General features: G+C 40.4%; 1 protein-coding gene across 2 annotated transcripts in view; it reads right to left on the minus strand.

Moving 5' to 3' along the window:
* LOC131393766 (ATP-dependent translocase ABCB1-like) overlaps positions 1-16,496 on the minus strand; it is an 85,379-nt gene that overhangs the window by 58,937 nt on the left and 9,946 nt on the right. For both annotated transcript variants that reach the window (XM_058524811.1, XM_058524807.1), the window contains exons 4-7: positions 10,002-10,158; positions 3,317-3,365; positions 813-1,004; positions 224-395 (exon numbers count right to left, since the gene is read on the minus strand). In XM_058524811.1, coding sequence (XP_058380794.1) covers positions 224-395; positions 813-1,004; positions 3,317-3,365; positions 10,002-10,158 — 570 coding nt within the window. The remainder of the gene's footprint in view (positions 1-223; positions 396-812; positions 1,005-3,316; positions 3,366-10,001; positions 10,159-16,496) is intronic.

A 16,496-nucleotide genomic window follows, 5' to 3' on the forward strand; every position in this document is an offset into this window, starting at 1 on the left:
CTGCTTTCTTTCTCATCTCTTCCCCAGATAACCACATGGCCCAGGACAGCATGGAGTCCTGGCAGGAGCAGGACACAGAGGCTGCATCTGCTTATTCCCACTGATTTTGAACAGAAGATTTAAAACTAAGGATCAAGTATAGAGTCAGGGTCATCATTTGGTAGAAACAGCCTTCCACTGTGGGGGGTGGGGTGGAGACAGTTTCAAATCTGGATTCACCTACCTTTGCCCACATGGCAGCTGACAGTCCAAGAAGAGGACTGACGGCCAAAATCACAAGGGTTAGCTTCCAACCACGTGTAAATCCTAATATAAAACCGGCGAGAAAGGTTGCTATTGACTGAAAGAACATTCCAATTTTGTCACCAATTCCTTCATTAATTTTGGAGACATCACTAAAAGAACAGATAGTGTTAGAAATAAACATCAGAATTGTGAACACAGAACTTTTCTCCTGAATCTAGTTGTTTCTGGTTTGTTTTAGCCTGTGGTAAATTAATTAACATCCAAGGCTCTTGCTGGGAAATATCCCCAGAAAGCATCATGTTGTTGCTCTACTGCACACTCTCCGAGGATTTCTTGAATCTGGCAAGTGCAATCCCTCATTCGGGGCTAGTCACTGAGGTCCCCTCATGCCCTGCTAGAGTACTGGGAACAAAAAGACTCATAAGACATGGTCGCTGTCAGAAGGACTTTAGTCTCATAACTACTTCTGAGTGATGCACTAACCTCCTAACAGATCTGATGACATCGCTTTCATTTTACTAAGAATAAGAACCATGTCTGAGTTAAAGATACAACTGGGTACTTACTCTGTGAGCCGGGTGTTAAGCTCCCCAACATCATGCACGTCAAACCAGCCTATCTCCTGTTGCATTATAGCATGAAAAAACTGTTTTCTAATCTTGTGTATTTGTCTTCCAGCTGCCAGGCACCAGAATGAAACCTGAATGTAGGCAGCAACAAGCACACCAGCACCAATTCCAGTGTAATAATAGGCATACCTGAAAAACAACAAGAATACTGCACATACTCTGTTTTCTAATCTATGCCTCTTTCCCAAAAAGACCACTGAGTCTTACTTTTTTAGTTATCTAGCTATCTTGCCATCCTTAACAAATAATAAGGGGTTGTAACAAGCAGAGTTTATGGTCGGCATCCAGCTATGTCTGCACCAGTATAGTGTGGAATGGTTAAGAGTGTGGTTTCTGCTTTGGCTCAAATCCCAGCTCTTAACGGCTGTGTGTAATCTTGGGCAAGCTGCTTAACCTTTCTAAGCCTCAGTTTTATAATTGGTGAAATGGAGATAAGAATAGTAAGGCAGTAATGCATGTAATACACTTGGGCCAATGCCCGACACATAGTAAGCACTCAGAGAATGCCAGTTATTGTGAAAGACTTGTGTGGCGCCTGGGAGCATCACAGCATCAGGTAAGATCTACCATTGTAGTCCTGCCTACCTGGATTACCTCAATATCAGCTGATGAGCACTTTGGGGTGGTTTCTGCACACTGGGGAATGGAAAGAAGTGACAGAACTTCCCAGAAAGTGGAACCAAGAGATAGGAATGGTCTCCTGGCCTTCTGGACTATTAATGTGGCAGAGCTTAGAAGCCAAGAGACAATGAAAATAAAAAGTATTTTTATATTGTCTGTGTAACTGGCCATCGTGAGTTATCCTAAAATGCTTAATGAATCAAATAGTAGTCCCTTCAGTTTAAACTCTAACAATAAAAAATGAAAATCTTCTAAAACCAGACCCTTGATCACCTAGAAATGTTGAATTTGTTTCCTCACATTGAGTCTTCATATTTAAGGAAGCAAACATCTCTTGGGTTTTACTAAGTAGGTAATTTTTAAGTTCAAGACAAACATTCTAAAATGAAATATAAGATATCAATATTCCCATTTTTAAAAGTTTACTACTTGCCATTTTCAAATAAAAATGTTTGTACGAACCACAGAGAAGCTATAAAAATGGCTACGTAATAACCAGAAAGTTGCTGATGTTACTGTTCACAACTCAGTGTTCAACCCAGCAGGAATCTTGGTAAACATATCTTCCCTGAGCTACACCTTGTAATTTACAATGTATTTGTCAGGGAAGATGTACTTAGAATACTAAATTTTACTTAATAGATAACTCAATAATTAATCATTATCCATGTGTTAATGGTATAGCAACAGAGAGCTAAAAAGAAACACCATTTAACAAGAGGAACTCATGCTTTGAGAATCAGTGAATGTATGTTAAACCATCAGTCATTGTTTACTCAAACAAAATATATTTATATTTCAGCATTTATAAGACAGTTACAACACATTCTCTTTTATTTTCCCTAATATAACAAAAAAACCTTTCCAGAGGACGGCCCAGTGGCATAGCGATTAAGTTCATGCACTCCACCTCGGCGGCCCGGGGTTTGCGGGTTCGGATCCCAGTCGCAGACCTACGCACTGCTTACCAAGCCATGCTGTGGCGTCCCATATAAAGCAGAGGAAGATGGGCATGGATGTTAGCCCAGGGCCAATCTTCCTCAGCAGAAAAGAGGAGGATTGGCAACAGATGTTAGCTCAGGGCTAATCTTCCTCAAAAAACAAAAATATAAACAAAAACCTTTCCATAGGAATATTTGTAGGTACTTGCTTCTCATCTTTCAAAATATGATCAAATGTCTCCATTTTCTTCAAAATTAGCAGATCATTTATAGGATAAGGTGGAATCATTATCTTCTGATTCACCAACTCATATCTTTGCATACCTTTTATAAGCCCTTCTGGGGAACAAACTTCAAGATATGTAAATCATGAACGAAAACTTACCCAAGGTGAGTTAAGGTTATAGAGTTGCTATATTTATTCTGGGATGTTTTGTTTCATTGTTTAGAATTATATGCTGTGTTTAAAAAAAAAAAAATCCCATTGACTGATCTCATTATCATTACATGACTGAAAACATCCAGAAAGCAAACTAATAATTACAAAGCCATTGCAAATAATGTGATTTTTATTTTAACCACATTTTAAAAGGCCACTTTGAACTCCTCTAATTTCCCTCTATATGATATTCTGTATTTACCAGTGCATACATAAATCTAACCTAGGCTTAACCTTAACTTTTGTATATCTTATGCAGCAAAATCCTTTCTTAAAAAACAAACAAAAATCATCTACATTGTCTCCTCTTGGAAAACTAACAATGGTATTGTCCTCCTCAAAACCTTGAATCATTATTATAATAATGCAAAATTTTAAACATTGCTACAATTGGATCAATACAGAAGAGCTTAACGATAGTAAGGAAAATGTCTAATTACGTGGTCATTTGCTCCTCCAGATTGTTGAGAGGTGTACCGCTGCCATTACCTAGATCACCACAAAACAAACACATACCATTATGTCTCTTTGTTCTCCATTAAAAATAAGCATATGAAAATGAATCAAACTCGTGTCATTTAATTTACACAAAAATAGTTCAGACTGATTCAGTTTTAATGGTGTGCAAGCATTGTGGCACCCGTTCAAATCCTTCACTGCTGGCCAGGTGCAACCACACACACGCTCAATTCAAAGAAGCTTATTTGCAAGAAGAAACCCACACTTATTAAGAAGCAGTCTGTCTGTCGGCAGGAATATCGGCATCCTTGAATTAAAGTACTTTATGAAATATCTCTCCAAGAGGACAGAAAGAAAAATCTTTTCTAGGGTCTCTGTCCTGATAAATAAATATCAGTGCATACTTGACACTAAAGCACTTAGTACTTCAAATCTAACACTGCATTTCTCCAGATTTTATTTTTATTTAAAAATATAAATTATAAACAATAATGTAATAAATACCAGTGAGCACATCATGCAGTATTAGCAAATGTTAACATTTTTAGATGAGTATGTTAAAACTTTAACAACCCACTCCCCAACAGACACACAGAATAATCACTGTTCAATATTTTGGTGTGTATTTTTTCAGATTTTCTTTTCTGTTGGCATGTGTACACATACACAAATACACATAACACTTATTAAAAAAAATAGAATCACAGCCCACATTCAGTGGCCAATTTTCCATGTCAGTGTGTGTGTGTGTGTATGTGTTTCTATTTTTTCAAAGTTGCATCTATTTCAGTTGTTTCCAATATTTTACTGTTACAAGCAATACTGCATTAAACATACCTTTACACATATATTAGATATGAATATACGGTAAATATTTTTATAGGATAAATTATCATAATCAAGATTGCCAGATCATCAGGGAAGGCACACTTTAAATCTTGTAGTCACTTCAAAAGTTATGTTATAATATGAGAGGGCCTGGTTTAAATGAATCCGATTTTGACAGGAGTGGGAAAGAAGAGGAAAAGTTTTTCTGACAAAAGCAACCAACATGGATGGGCAAAAGTCCACAGCATGTTTGAACAGTGAGTAAGCTACTTTGGCTGGGGTGTGGGGCGTATTGTGTGGATGGGAGGAGGTGGATATGTGGCTGGAGAGTTAATCTGGGCCCCGCAGGTAAGGTGTATAAAAACTAGTAGTCATTCAGTGGTTTTGAGCAGAAAAGGACAGGATTAGATAAATGGTCTAGGATGACTTAGCTGCCAGCTGGAATAGGCAGAGGCTGAGAGACTTGAGCTACTGCAATTATGTAAGGAAAGAGGGTCTAAATGAGAATAGAAAAGAAGAAAGTACCCTAAGATTTAGAGAGGGAGAAGTTACAGGCCCTAGCAACTCATGGCACAGAAGTCGAGACAGTGAAAATAAAAAACTGAGGGCCGGCTCCGTGGCTTAGCGGTTAAGTGCGTGCGCTCTGATGCTGGCGGCCCGGGTTCGGATCCTGGGCACGCCCCAAGGCACCACTTCTCCGTCTAACCCGAGGCCGAATCCCACGTACAGCAACTAGAAGGATGTGAACCTATGACATACAACTATCTACTGGGGCTTTGGGGGGAAAAAATGAATAAATAAAATCTTAAAAAAAAAAAAAACAAAAAAAAAAACCGATCAAGACCTCAAGTCGAGGGCCAGCCCCATGGCTCAGCGGTTAAGTGCGCGTGCTCCGCTACTGGCAGCCGGGGTTCGGATCCCGGGCGCGCACCGACGCACCGCTTGTCCGGCCATGCTGAGGCCGCGTCCCACATACAGCAACTAGAAGGATGTGCAGGTATGACCTACAACTATCTTCTGGGGCTTTGGGGGAAAAATAAATAAACGAAAAAAAAAATTAAAAAAAAAAAAAAAGACCTCAAGTTGAAGCATTTGGAGAATGATGGTGTCATGGTAGGAAATGATAAGTCAGCAAAAAGAGCAGGTCTGGTCAGATGTGAGATTATTATTTCAGTTTTGAAGGTTTTTATTCTGTGGTGCTTGGGACATTCAGTTGAAGATGTCCGATTATCCCAGATGTCCAAGATACCACTGTCTCCTCTTCCGGCTTCCAGAACCTCATTCTCCTAGTTCTTCCACCACTCTGATCTCTCTCTTTCAGTCTCATTCACTGGTTCCTAGTGCTCTCCCTCCTCCCTACATGCCGGTGTTTCCCAGAATCCCATGCACACTCTCAGGGTGACCCCAGCTACTCCCACAGCCTCAGTGACTCCCATATCTGCACTGGAGCTATTCAAACTCTCTCCTTCCTCACCGTCAATGCCCTGGTTCAGCTCCCCATCATCTCTTCCTTCTACTCTAACAAAAGCCTCCTAACTGATCTTTCTACTCCAATCAGGTCTTCATATTGTCACCAGATTTTATCTTGAGAAACAAAAATATGATCATCTTGCTCCCATTAATAAACTTTGGTGACAGTCTACTGCATAAAGGATAAAGTCCAAGATCCATAACATGTCATATTAGTCCCTTCACAATCCTGCCACAAGACACACATGCCAGGATAACACTTTTGAAATGTCAACCAACGATTTTCCAGATGTTCTCCTAACCCCACACCTTTCTCCTCATTCCAGTAGCTAGGGCACTGTGCAGTCACTGTCTGGAGGGAGGGCTGCTGCAGCATAAAAGAAAATGGTGCCTAAGTTTGTTCTTGGCTGTTGTGTTCTTGAAGCCTTTGCCCTTGGGGGCTGGAGAGGAAACTAAGCATAAAGAACATTTTGCTTAAATTTCATGAGACTAAGCTCGACCCTTTTACACTAAAAATATTTTCCACCTGATGGCACTGATGACAGCTTTCTTCCTCCAAGCCTGTATTCACTCTCCTCTCTCTATCTGGAATACCTTTTACCACAATTTCCCTCTTGGAAAAGACTCCTCTTCCATGAATGACCTCAAATGTGACTTCCTCTCAAATGGCTTACCCGAGCAGAGTGACCCAGCTTCCTAGAGAATTCCACAGTAATTGACACACAATTCAATTCACTAATTCAAAGCTAGACTAGAAGTATGTTGGTTTATATCTATCTCCGCCTCCCACTCCCACTGGTGTCAGCTCCTAGAGAACTGGACTATGTCTTACTTATCTTTCTATACTCAGTGCAGAGCCTGCTCCATCTGCTGTAACCTAGCTTGTCCCAAAGATTTACAAGTGGTTTCACAGAGCCACCACACATGCAGACCATTTATCAAAATATTCCATCCAATCGTTCTCCTATTTTGTATGCAACTGTCTCACATATCATAAGGTTACAAAGACATACAGTAGACAACTACCTTACTACCCAAGCAAGACTACAAAGAAACCTACAACTAAATAGTGCCCACCACCTTGACTAAAGACCCCATATCATTTAAGAATCACATTACATTACACTTCTATCTGACCCTAATACCTCAGAATGTTTAGTAATTTCACCCACTGAACACTTAAGAACAGTATGAATAAAAAGTATGTGGCATAAATACCTTTGTGATTTCCTAACTGGTAAAATGAGATTATATCATAAAGTTGGTTTTCAAACCATTTTCCACAGAGCCTTCATGCTAGGCACTGTTCCAGACACTGGAGACACAACCTAGAATGAGAGAACCTTTTTTTCTAATCTCATTAAATTTCTGTGCAAGCAGGAAATCCCTTCACTTTCAGGCCCCAACCTCATGTGACATGGTACCATTGCTGAAAAATCTAAGACAGTTTTTCCCAGGAATTTCCTTTTTTTTTCTTATGTCTTTCTTGCTGTTTGAGAAGCTGTAATAAACAAGTAAACCAATAAATTAACAAGATAATTTTAGAGTAATAAATCTTAATAAGTAAATAAAGCAGTGATGCTATAGTGACTTTGGTTTGGGTTGGGGACCAAAGGTCGTTCTGAGGGAGAACGACCCTACTTATCACTGATAAGAAGCCATTACAGAAACATAGATGGGGTAGGTTCCGCGGGGCCCCCAGCCAGGAAGAAGACGGGAGTGTTCACAGAACAGAAAGAAGGTCAGCGTGGTAGGCTGTACTGAAGAAGTAACAGCAATGAGATTGATGGGGCAGGAGGGGGCCATGTAGGCCAATGTAAGGAATGTGTATTTATTCCATGCTATGGGAAACCAGTAGGAGAGATTTATGTTTGGAAAAGCTCACTCAGACATTGTGTGGAGAACTGGACACAGTGGGCAAGAATGGAAGCACACAGAGGAGTTAGCAAGTTAGAGTAGTGTAGGCAAGAGATGAGATGAGGACGGCGATGGGCCCAGGTTGCAGCCAGGTATATATGTGCTGGGCTATATGTGGAGTGACTGCAACACTGCTGCCAGGTGGTAGGAAAGCAGACAATCAGCAGAGATCCTGGCCTGGGCTCCTTTCCACCACTTTCAACCAAGGAAGCCTCCTCTTGAGCTGTTTTACCTGATGGGCTTCCATGACAGATGTTATTTACACTGGTGGGGGTGGGGGGCAGGGGTTCTCTGATTAAAGAAGAGTTAGTAAAGCACTGACTTCACTGATCCACAAGGTCCGTTCTAGCTCAGGAACACTACAATTCCAAGTTTTCCAGTCTTCTTGTGCAGGAAGCTCCATCAACCACAAGCAGGAGAAATTTGGACCTCTGCCTCAATGATCAATCCCTCTGGCATTTGCCCAGGCAAGAGCCTGCCACTCAGTGTGGCTGGGCTTACTGCAGTGACAGAGATGACTCCAGGAGCCACGATCTCCTCATGTGTGCTGCTTTCACACCTCCGGCCTGGGGAGCTGTGCCTTGTGGCCCACCTGCCTGACACACCAATAAGCAAATCTACAGGATGGCATCTCAGGGAGAGAAAACACCAAGTGAAAAATGCTGGCATTTGCTATAATTTTAGGCAGAGTTGGAAACCACTAGTAGAGTGGAAAAAATACCAGACTGAAAGGCAGGATTCCTGGCCCAGGAACTCATCTCTGTCAACTAGCAACTAATTCCATTGTGGCCACATTGCTTCAAATTCCTGGGCACTGGTTTCTACATCTATAAGATTATGGGCCGGGGCCAGATAATTTCTAGGCTCTTTTTCACTTACAAAATTCTGTGAGTCAGTCTTTCATTTATTCATCCTGTTTCTTAAGCACCTAGAATGCATCAAGTACTGTATATCTATTTTTCTCTTTGCTGTTTTTATAATATATTATAGAGATTACACTGTAACTCATCTACTTTTTGCCAACTATAGCATGCATAGGAACCAAAGAATTCAGAGAGAGCACTGAGAACTTCCTTTGGTGAATGGTATAAAAGCAAGGTGCCAATTCAAAGGTGGTGCAACACCTTTTGGCAGGTCTCTTTGAATGCCATGAGGTACGTAATAAATGAACAAGAATTTTACATAGCTCAAACATACCATAACATTTTCTGGCCCAGCTCATTACCTGCATTCACAAAATTGAAGTAGTCCTGCCTCAGGGTAAACAATGTGCTCTTCAGAATCACAAAGAAGGGGTTCCCAGGACCCAGGGACATGTATCAAAGGATCCATAAATACCCCAAATTTGTACGAATATTTATGTGCATGTTTCTGGGGAAAGGATTCATAGCATTCATCAGAGACTTAATGGTCCAAAAGTTGAAGGGTCATTGTAAAAGCTACATGGTATCACTGTATTCTCAAGTCTATTCTCAAACAGGCATTTTCAACATTTCTACCACTTAAGCACACATCAGGTTGTAAGTTTTTTGGCTAGTTTAGTTTCAATCAATCTATGCTTGACCAAAGGACTTGGAAGCTCAGGGCTATCAACCAGTCCCTCCTCAATCAAGCGTGAGAGTGTGAGTGAGTGTGTGTGTCACCCAAATTATTTCAACAGTCCATTCACTTTTCCACTCTCCTGGAGGATTGTTTGAGATCTCCTTTCTTTATCAGCCAAATGTTTTGCTTCCTACTTCACTAAGAAAATTAAGGTAATCAGAAGAAAACTTCCACAAATTCTCTCCTCCTCATCTATCTACCTTTGGGCATTGGCACTCAAATACTCTCTCTTCCTACTTTTTATTGTGTATGAACTATCCAATACACACACACACACACACACACACACACACACACACAACTTCTCTAGGCTCCATTTCTCCATTTTACCATCAGTTTCCAAAGAGCCCAACTTGTGACAGTGTCCAAAATTAAATTTCTGGTGTTTACTGCTGAAACCTACTCTCCCTCCACCTTCCTCATTTCAGTTGATGGTAACTGCATCCAGTTTATCCAGTTTCTCAGGCTAAACCTTTAGAATCATCCTGGACTCCTGTCTCTTACACCCATATCCAGTATGTCAGAGAATCTCATAACTGATTCCTACCTATCATTCAAGGTCCAGATTAGGTTCCTAGACCTCTTCCTGGAGCTTCCAGGGACATTTCTGACTTCCTAGCGCTCTCTCTTTTTCACATATCTCTGCCAGCACTTCCATTGTGCATTCTAATGCTTGTGAATATTATCTTCTCAAACTCTTTACAAATATGAAGTGTAGCTTAGACCCCTCCACCTCCCACACCACTAAACACACCACTGCATACTTAGTAAGGGCTCCACAAACATCACTCTCAGCGACTGACTTTCCCTCAAGCTTCCAATAAAATCAGTACCACAAACAATACTTACCTAGACTAGTCATGTTTCCTAAATTTCCTAAATTAGCAAAGCTATCCGTCATTTCTCCAAAAACCAGCATCATGAGGGGGAGTCCAGCTCCGTGGATGATGGCAGCCGTAGTCCCCAGCAACATATACAACCTATCAAGCCAATTTGAATAGCGAAACTAAAAAGAGAGAAAATGTAGAGAAAAGGAACAATTAGCGCAGTGTCATGGATGTTTTTATCTACTTTCCAAATATATCCAAAATCCAAACAATTCTCAGACTACTACTGCTACCATGGTGGTCCAAGCTAAACTACTGCAATAGCCTAATTAGAAATGGGCATTTGATTCTTCTATTGAATTCTGACCTACTTCTTCATATTGGACTCTGTCTTCTCTTCTTATTTGTGAGGATTCACGAGAAGGATGGGACATTCTGAGAAATTGTAGAAGTCTTTACTGGTACAATAATAGAAATATAGTAATTGTTGCTCTGATTTCCAAGAATAGAAGCCACCTTTCATCTCAAAATTTTTTATCAAGGAAAATGTTCATTGCCAAAGGCCCCTCTGAGGACACCATTGAGGAAAGATTTTGTTTTGTTGCTTTAAGAAAGTGGCTTGAGTCAAAGATCTGTTGCATAATTGCATTAGCATAACTGTAAAATGATTTTAATGTAATTAGGCCTCAACAGTGAGAAGGAAGAGGGAAGGGATGAGTCAGATGTATGCTTCCCAAAGAAGAGATTTCCTGAGAAGATAGAATGTGGCCATAATGACTGACCAGTGCAGATCTGCCTAATCTCTTCGATCAGAGACAAGTCACAAGAAGGAAAGAAAGACTTCTCTGGACCCAAAAAGTGATAAGAAGAGGACACAGTAAGGGGAAAGGGCTTAGGGCTCTGTGACAGGCCCACTTGGGAAGCAATTAATACTTCTCCTGTATAATTCAAGGAACTAGTTAAGGACCAAAGATAAACCAAACAAAAGAAAAAAAACAAAGAGGATGAAGCCAGCTGTGGCAGTTTCTGGATGAACCCCAAGGGAGATGGTTGTCACGTGGATGCACTATGTAGATGTAGTCAGCAGGTCTGTAATCTAGGGAGGAAACAGGGTAAGAAGTCATAGGTCTAGGCAGGGAGGTGAGAGTTCTGGCGCTCTCACTCCCTCAGCCCAGGTTCATTTCCCAGTCAGGAAACCACAACACTCATCTCATACTGTGGCGGCTGCGTATTGCTGTGATGCTGAAAGCTATGCCACCAGTATTTGAAATACCAGCAGGGTCACCCATGGTGGGCAGGTTTCAGTGGAGCTTCCAGACTAAGACGAGGAAGAAGGACCTGGCCACCCACTCCCAAAAATATTGGTCATGAAAGCCTTACGAATAGCAGCAGAGCATTGTCTGATGTAGTACCAGAAGATGAAGCACGGTACAAAAAGACCAGCTCTGCTGTACACAGGGTTGCTAGGAGATGGAATGGACTCAACGGCACTAACAACAACTAGGCAGTTAATATAAAACAAAACAAAAATCGAGATCAGGCAACATGAAAGACACAACAGCAGAAAGTAAGATTTTAGAACTTACATATATTTCACAAAAGAGACAGAAACCAATCCTAAAGTTAGCTAACAAGAGACTTACAGTAGTAATAAGTGGGAATAAGTATTGAATTGACAAGTGGAGAACTAGAGCAGAATAACTCGTGGCAGTAGTGAATGGCAGTCCATAAGGCGGGAAAGAAAAAGTGAAGCTGAGTTATTAAATTAGCGAAAACAGAACTCTGATGTAAGGAGAAAATCTAAGATACTCTTAGGTATTTGCATTTAAAATTTTTCTAGCTCTTAAAAATGTCATGGAGTGAGCTTGGGTTAATGACATATACTTTCCATTATCTAACAACTATCATCCTCTTTACAAATTAAAACTTTTAAAGGAGAATATGTTTCTGGCATAGTTTTTTTTTCATATTTCATTGAAACACAGGCAAAATTTTGCCACTATTTACTTTGTCTTAACTAAGCATTCATCCACCTCCTAAAAAACACAAAGAAGAAGAAAGAGATGGGCAGAAAACATTTCTCTTCTCTTAGAGACTCTATTGATGTGGACAAAATGTCAACTTCCTCAATAGAGAAAGAGAAGATGACATGCAAGGATTTCTCTCATCACCACCCCCACAGCACATTTCACCTCCAAAACTAATCACTGGCTGTAAGAAAAACAAGCAGGCCACGAATATAAACATTTACTAAATGCTACTCAGTGACTGATAAAAGCCAGAGATAAATACCAAAGACATAACTCCTGCCTTCAGAGTGTTTAAAGAGAAGGAAGAAGGCAATGCAGAAAACATATATGCAATAAATATTCTGCATGCTCTGACAGCAGAGTGTGCAGAGTAGAGCAGACACAATATGAGCGAATGATCATTTCCTCCTTTGCAGAAAAGCTTCACAGAGGAGGTGATGCTTCCGCCCAGTTTTGAAAGTTCAGCAAGTGTTTAGAAGCAAGAAGAAAGGCATTCCAGCCAGAAAGAACAGTAAGCAGAGCAGGAATGATCACAATGTGCTTAAAGAACACTGTTGTCTCCAAAGCTTGGGGTGTGAAGTACGGAAGCAGCAAGAAAAAGCTGATTGACCAAGAAGCACCCTTCACTGAGCTGGGGCAAACCAGAAGAGGCAAGAGTTTGGGGGAAAGTTTCTGTTTGATTGCCCATTCTGGAAGTGCTATCCAGGAAATATGTGGAGAGAATTCAGAGTTTGAGGCATAGTTTTGTGACACTAGCATATGTAGCAGAAGCATGGGAGTAGATAAAATCATCCAGGAAAAGATAAAGAGTAAATGGGATTAAGAGTAATTTGGACAACAGCGACGACAACAACAAACAAACACGTAGATACAGAGACTGGATTGGTGGTTACCAGAGGGGAAGTGGGGAGGGAGGAGGGCCAAAGGGGTGACAGGGCACATGTGTGTGGTGATGGATTGTAATTAGTCTCTGGGTGGTGAACATGATGTAGTCTACACAGAAATCGAAATATAATGATGTACACCTAAAATTTATATGATGTTATAAACTAATGTTACCTCAATAAAAATAAATAAATAAGAAAAAAGAGTAACTTGGAGATGAAGTAGTGGAGACAGCATATTGACCATCCTTTTGATGACCTTGGGGCAAAAGGAAAAAGAGAGAGGATGGTTACTAGAGGCAGAAGCCATGTCAAGAGAGGACTATTTAATGAAGTCTTACACATGTGTACAGGTAAATCAGTCAAAGAGACGATGGTGAAAATACAGGAAGGAAGCTGAGATGGAGCAACGTCCTAAAGAATAAAGGAAACAATTGTTTCAAGAACATGAGTCAAGGGATCATCAGTGGATGCTATAACTATGAGATGAAACAAGATATCCTATGATACCCCAAGATGCCTCAGAGTTGCAAGGGGTAGAGATCCTTCTACAATGGAGGGATCCAATCTACCAATACCTCAACCAAGTGATCAAACTTTGTATCATAAAAAAGCAGAATACCATGGAGATGTGATGTTTCTAGATGTGATGAGACATGAAGTACACAGCATCCCCTATGCAATTTTCTTACCAAAAATATTTAACATGAATGTATTATAACCTTTAGACCTAACTTTTAGCATATAAGAAATGCAAAGCATGAAAGAACAAGTTAAATGATGTCATAAGGAGGCAATAAAAATAGTCCAGAAGGTGAGGCATTCTATAGGACAACTAGTACAGTCTTTCCAACATGTCACTGTCATTTAAAAAGAGGAGAAAACTGTTCTCTTCTCAGGAGACACAATATCCAAATGTCATTGACTGGATCCTGTTTTGAACAAATCAATTCTTAAAGACATTTTTTGGAGATACTTGGAAAAATTTGGATATGAACTGAGAATTACATAATATTAAGGAATTACTGTTCATTTTGTTAAATATAATCATTGTATTATGTTTTATAGGAAAATGTTTGGTAGGAAAATTTCTGAGAGATGTAAACTGAAGTAGATATGTATGAAACATGAAATCTATAATCTCAGGTGAAATGTATGGCAAATGCTAACAGTTATTAGAAACAGACAATGGGTATATGAGTGTGAATTTTACTTTTCTAGCTTTCTGTATATTTGAAATTTTCATTATAAAACTTGGTGAAGGGAAAATGGTTCTCAAACAGGCAAAGGTCCATCTCTTCATGTCAGGCTAGAAGGAACGAGCTAAGTGTGAGCCCAGATACAAACAAGCTTCCAAGAATAAGGACAACGTGCAAAGAGTTCAGAACCTCATGTTTGTTTCCAACATGAGGCAACATTGATTTCTGGAGACAAAGTGGTGAGAAGATTTGAAGAATGTGGTAACATAATGCTGGGTAACACAAAAGCTTCCATGAAATGTCCTAGCTCTGTCACTTACAGGGAAGGAGACTTTGGGGGAAAAAATGTAATAACTTTGAGCCTCAGTTTCTTCATTTATACAATGAGGAAAGTATCCATATACACAGCAAGCCTCACATAGTTGTTGTGAGGATAAAAATAAGACTTAATAAAAGAGACTTTTATTAGGCACACAATATAATAATATACAATATAAGGAGATACTGTTATTGGTTTTGGAACAGTAAAAATTAATAAGACTTTTCAGGAGCTTACAGTGAAGGAGCAGGTAGACCAAAAAAGTTGTAACACATCAGGTGAAATGGAAGACAAAGGTATAGACTAACTATAATGGGAGCCATTTAAATATAAGGAAATGGAAAATATTTCGTTAGATGCTGATAGGGAAGAGAGAGGGGTGAACTAGAACCACATAGAAGGAAGGTTGATCAGCACTGAAAGACAAAGTTTGGGCTTTCCAGAGCAAAGAAGTACAAAGTGCTGGCAGGAGAGTAGTTTAGGTAATAGTGAGAGGGTAGAGGGTGAACATGACCTTACCATGGTGCCTGGATTGGAGAGGGAAGTCACTGGATTGGAGAGGGAAGTCACTAAATCCATTCATTCAACATTCAAAACATATTTATTAAGCACCTAATAAGGGTCAAGTTTGGTTCTACATACTGGCAACAACAGTGAATAAGACAAGCTACCCGTCCTCATAAAGCTTACATTACATTTCACTATTATGCAAATAGTAAAAGAGAGAACAGAAGCATTCAACATTCATTCAACATCTTAAGTACCTATTAAAGTTCCAGGCACTGTTCCAGGCACTTGGAGCATAGCAATGAAGAAAACATACAAAAACCCCTGCCCTCATGGAGCTTACATTCAGAGAGAAGACAAACACATCAACAAGAAATTAGACAGTGCTAAGTATTCAGAAGAAATATCACACAGTGTGATGTGCCACAGTGACAGGCAGGGCCAGCTGACTCAGATTGGCTGGGCAGGGAAAGGCTCTCTGAGAAGCACAATCTGAGCTATGACCTCAGTGACAAGAAGGATACACTTAGTGATGCGACAATCTGGGGACAGAGCATTCCAGGCAGGAAGGGCAAATTCAAAGGTCCTGTGGTGAATATAAACTCGGTGTGTCTCAAGGACCAAACTAATTACCACTGCGTCAAGAGCAGAGTGAAGATTTGTCTGCCATGAAATCAGAGATGAGACAGAGGTCGGATTATGTGGGGCGTTTTATAGCCACAGGAGGGAGTTCAGGTTTTACTCTAAACATTCTGTCTAAGTGTAAAGGAAGGGCATTAGAGGGGTATAAGTAAGGAATGAAGTGATTTGATGTGGCTTCTGTGAGTGAAAGGAATAATTTTAAGAAGAGCAGAAATGGAGGAGAGGGACTAGGAGTAAAGAGAGTGGGTGACAGAGCCAAGTCTTGACCAGGTGTGGTAGACAAAACAATGCCCCTCCCCAAACATGTCCACATCCTACTCCCAGGAACCTGGGACTATGTCTCCTTACATGGTAAAAGGGACTCTGCAGATGCTAAGGATCTTGAGATGGCAAGATTATCCTGGATTACCCAAGTGGGACCAGTGTAATCACAAGGGTCCTTAGAAGAGGGAGCCGGGGGATCAGAGTCAGTAGTAGGAGAAATGACTGAAGTAGAGGCTAGAGTGATGCAAGAAAGAAGTCATGAGTCTAGGAATGCAGGCAGCCTCTAGAAGCTCAAAAAGGGAAGGAAACAGATTCTCTCTTAGAGCTTCTAGAAGGATCCAGCCCTGCTGGCACCTTGATTGTAGCCCAGTGAGACTTATGGCACCAGAACTGCAAGGTAGTAAATTTATGTTGTTTTAAGCCACTAACTTAGTGGTATTTGGTTATACCAGCAATAGGAAATGAATACACAATGTCAAAAAAAGGACAATAAAGAGGAATGGCCAAGATAGAAGGAATCAGAAGTTGGGGTGGGGACTGATATATCTGAGTTTACAGCTTCATAGATGGGAGTCCACCCAGATGATAAGCCCAAGGTCCTTGTCCACTGCATAACTTACTAAAGTAGAGCAGGGGTGAAGGTTGTTGGAACTGAAGAGGTCAAAGGATGTT

The sequence above is a fragment of the Diceros bicornis genome, chromosome 3, assembly GCF_020826845.1.
Source record: "Diceros bicornis minor isolate mBicDic1 chromosome 3, mDicBic1.mat.cur, whole genome shotgun sequence".
Lineage (NCBI taxonomy): Eukaryota > Metazoa > Chordata > Mammalia > Perissodactyla > Rhinocerotidae > Diceros > Diceros bicornis.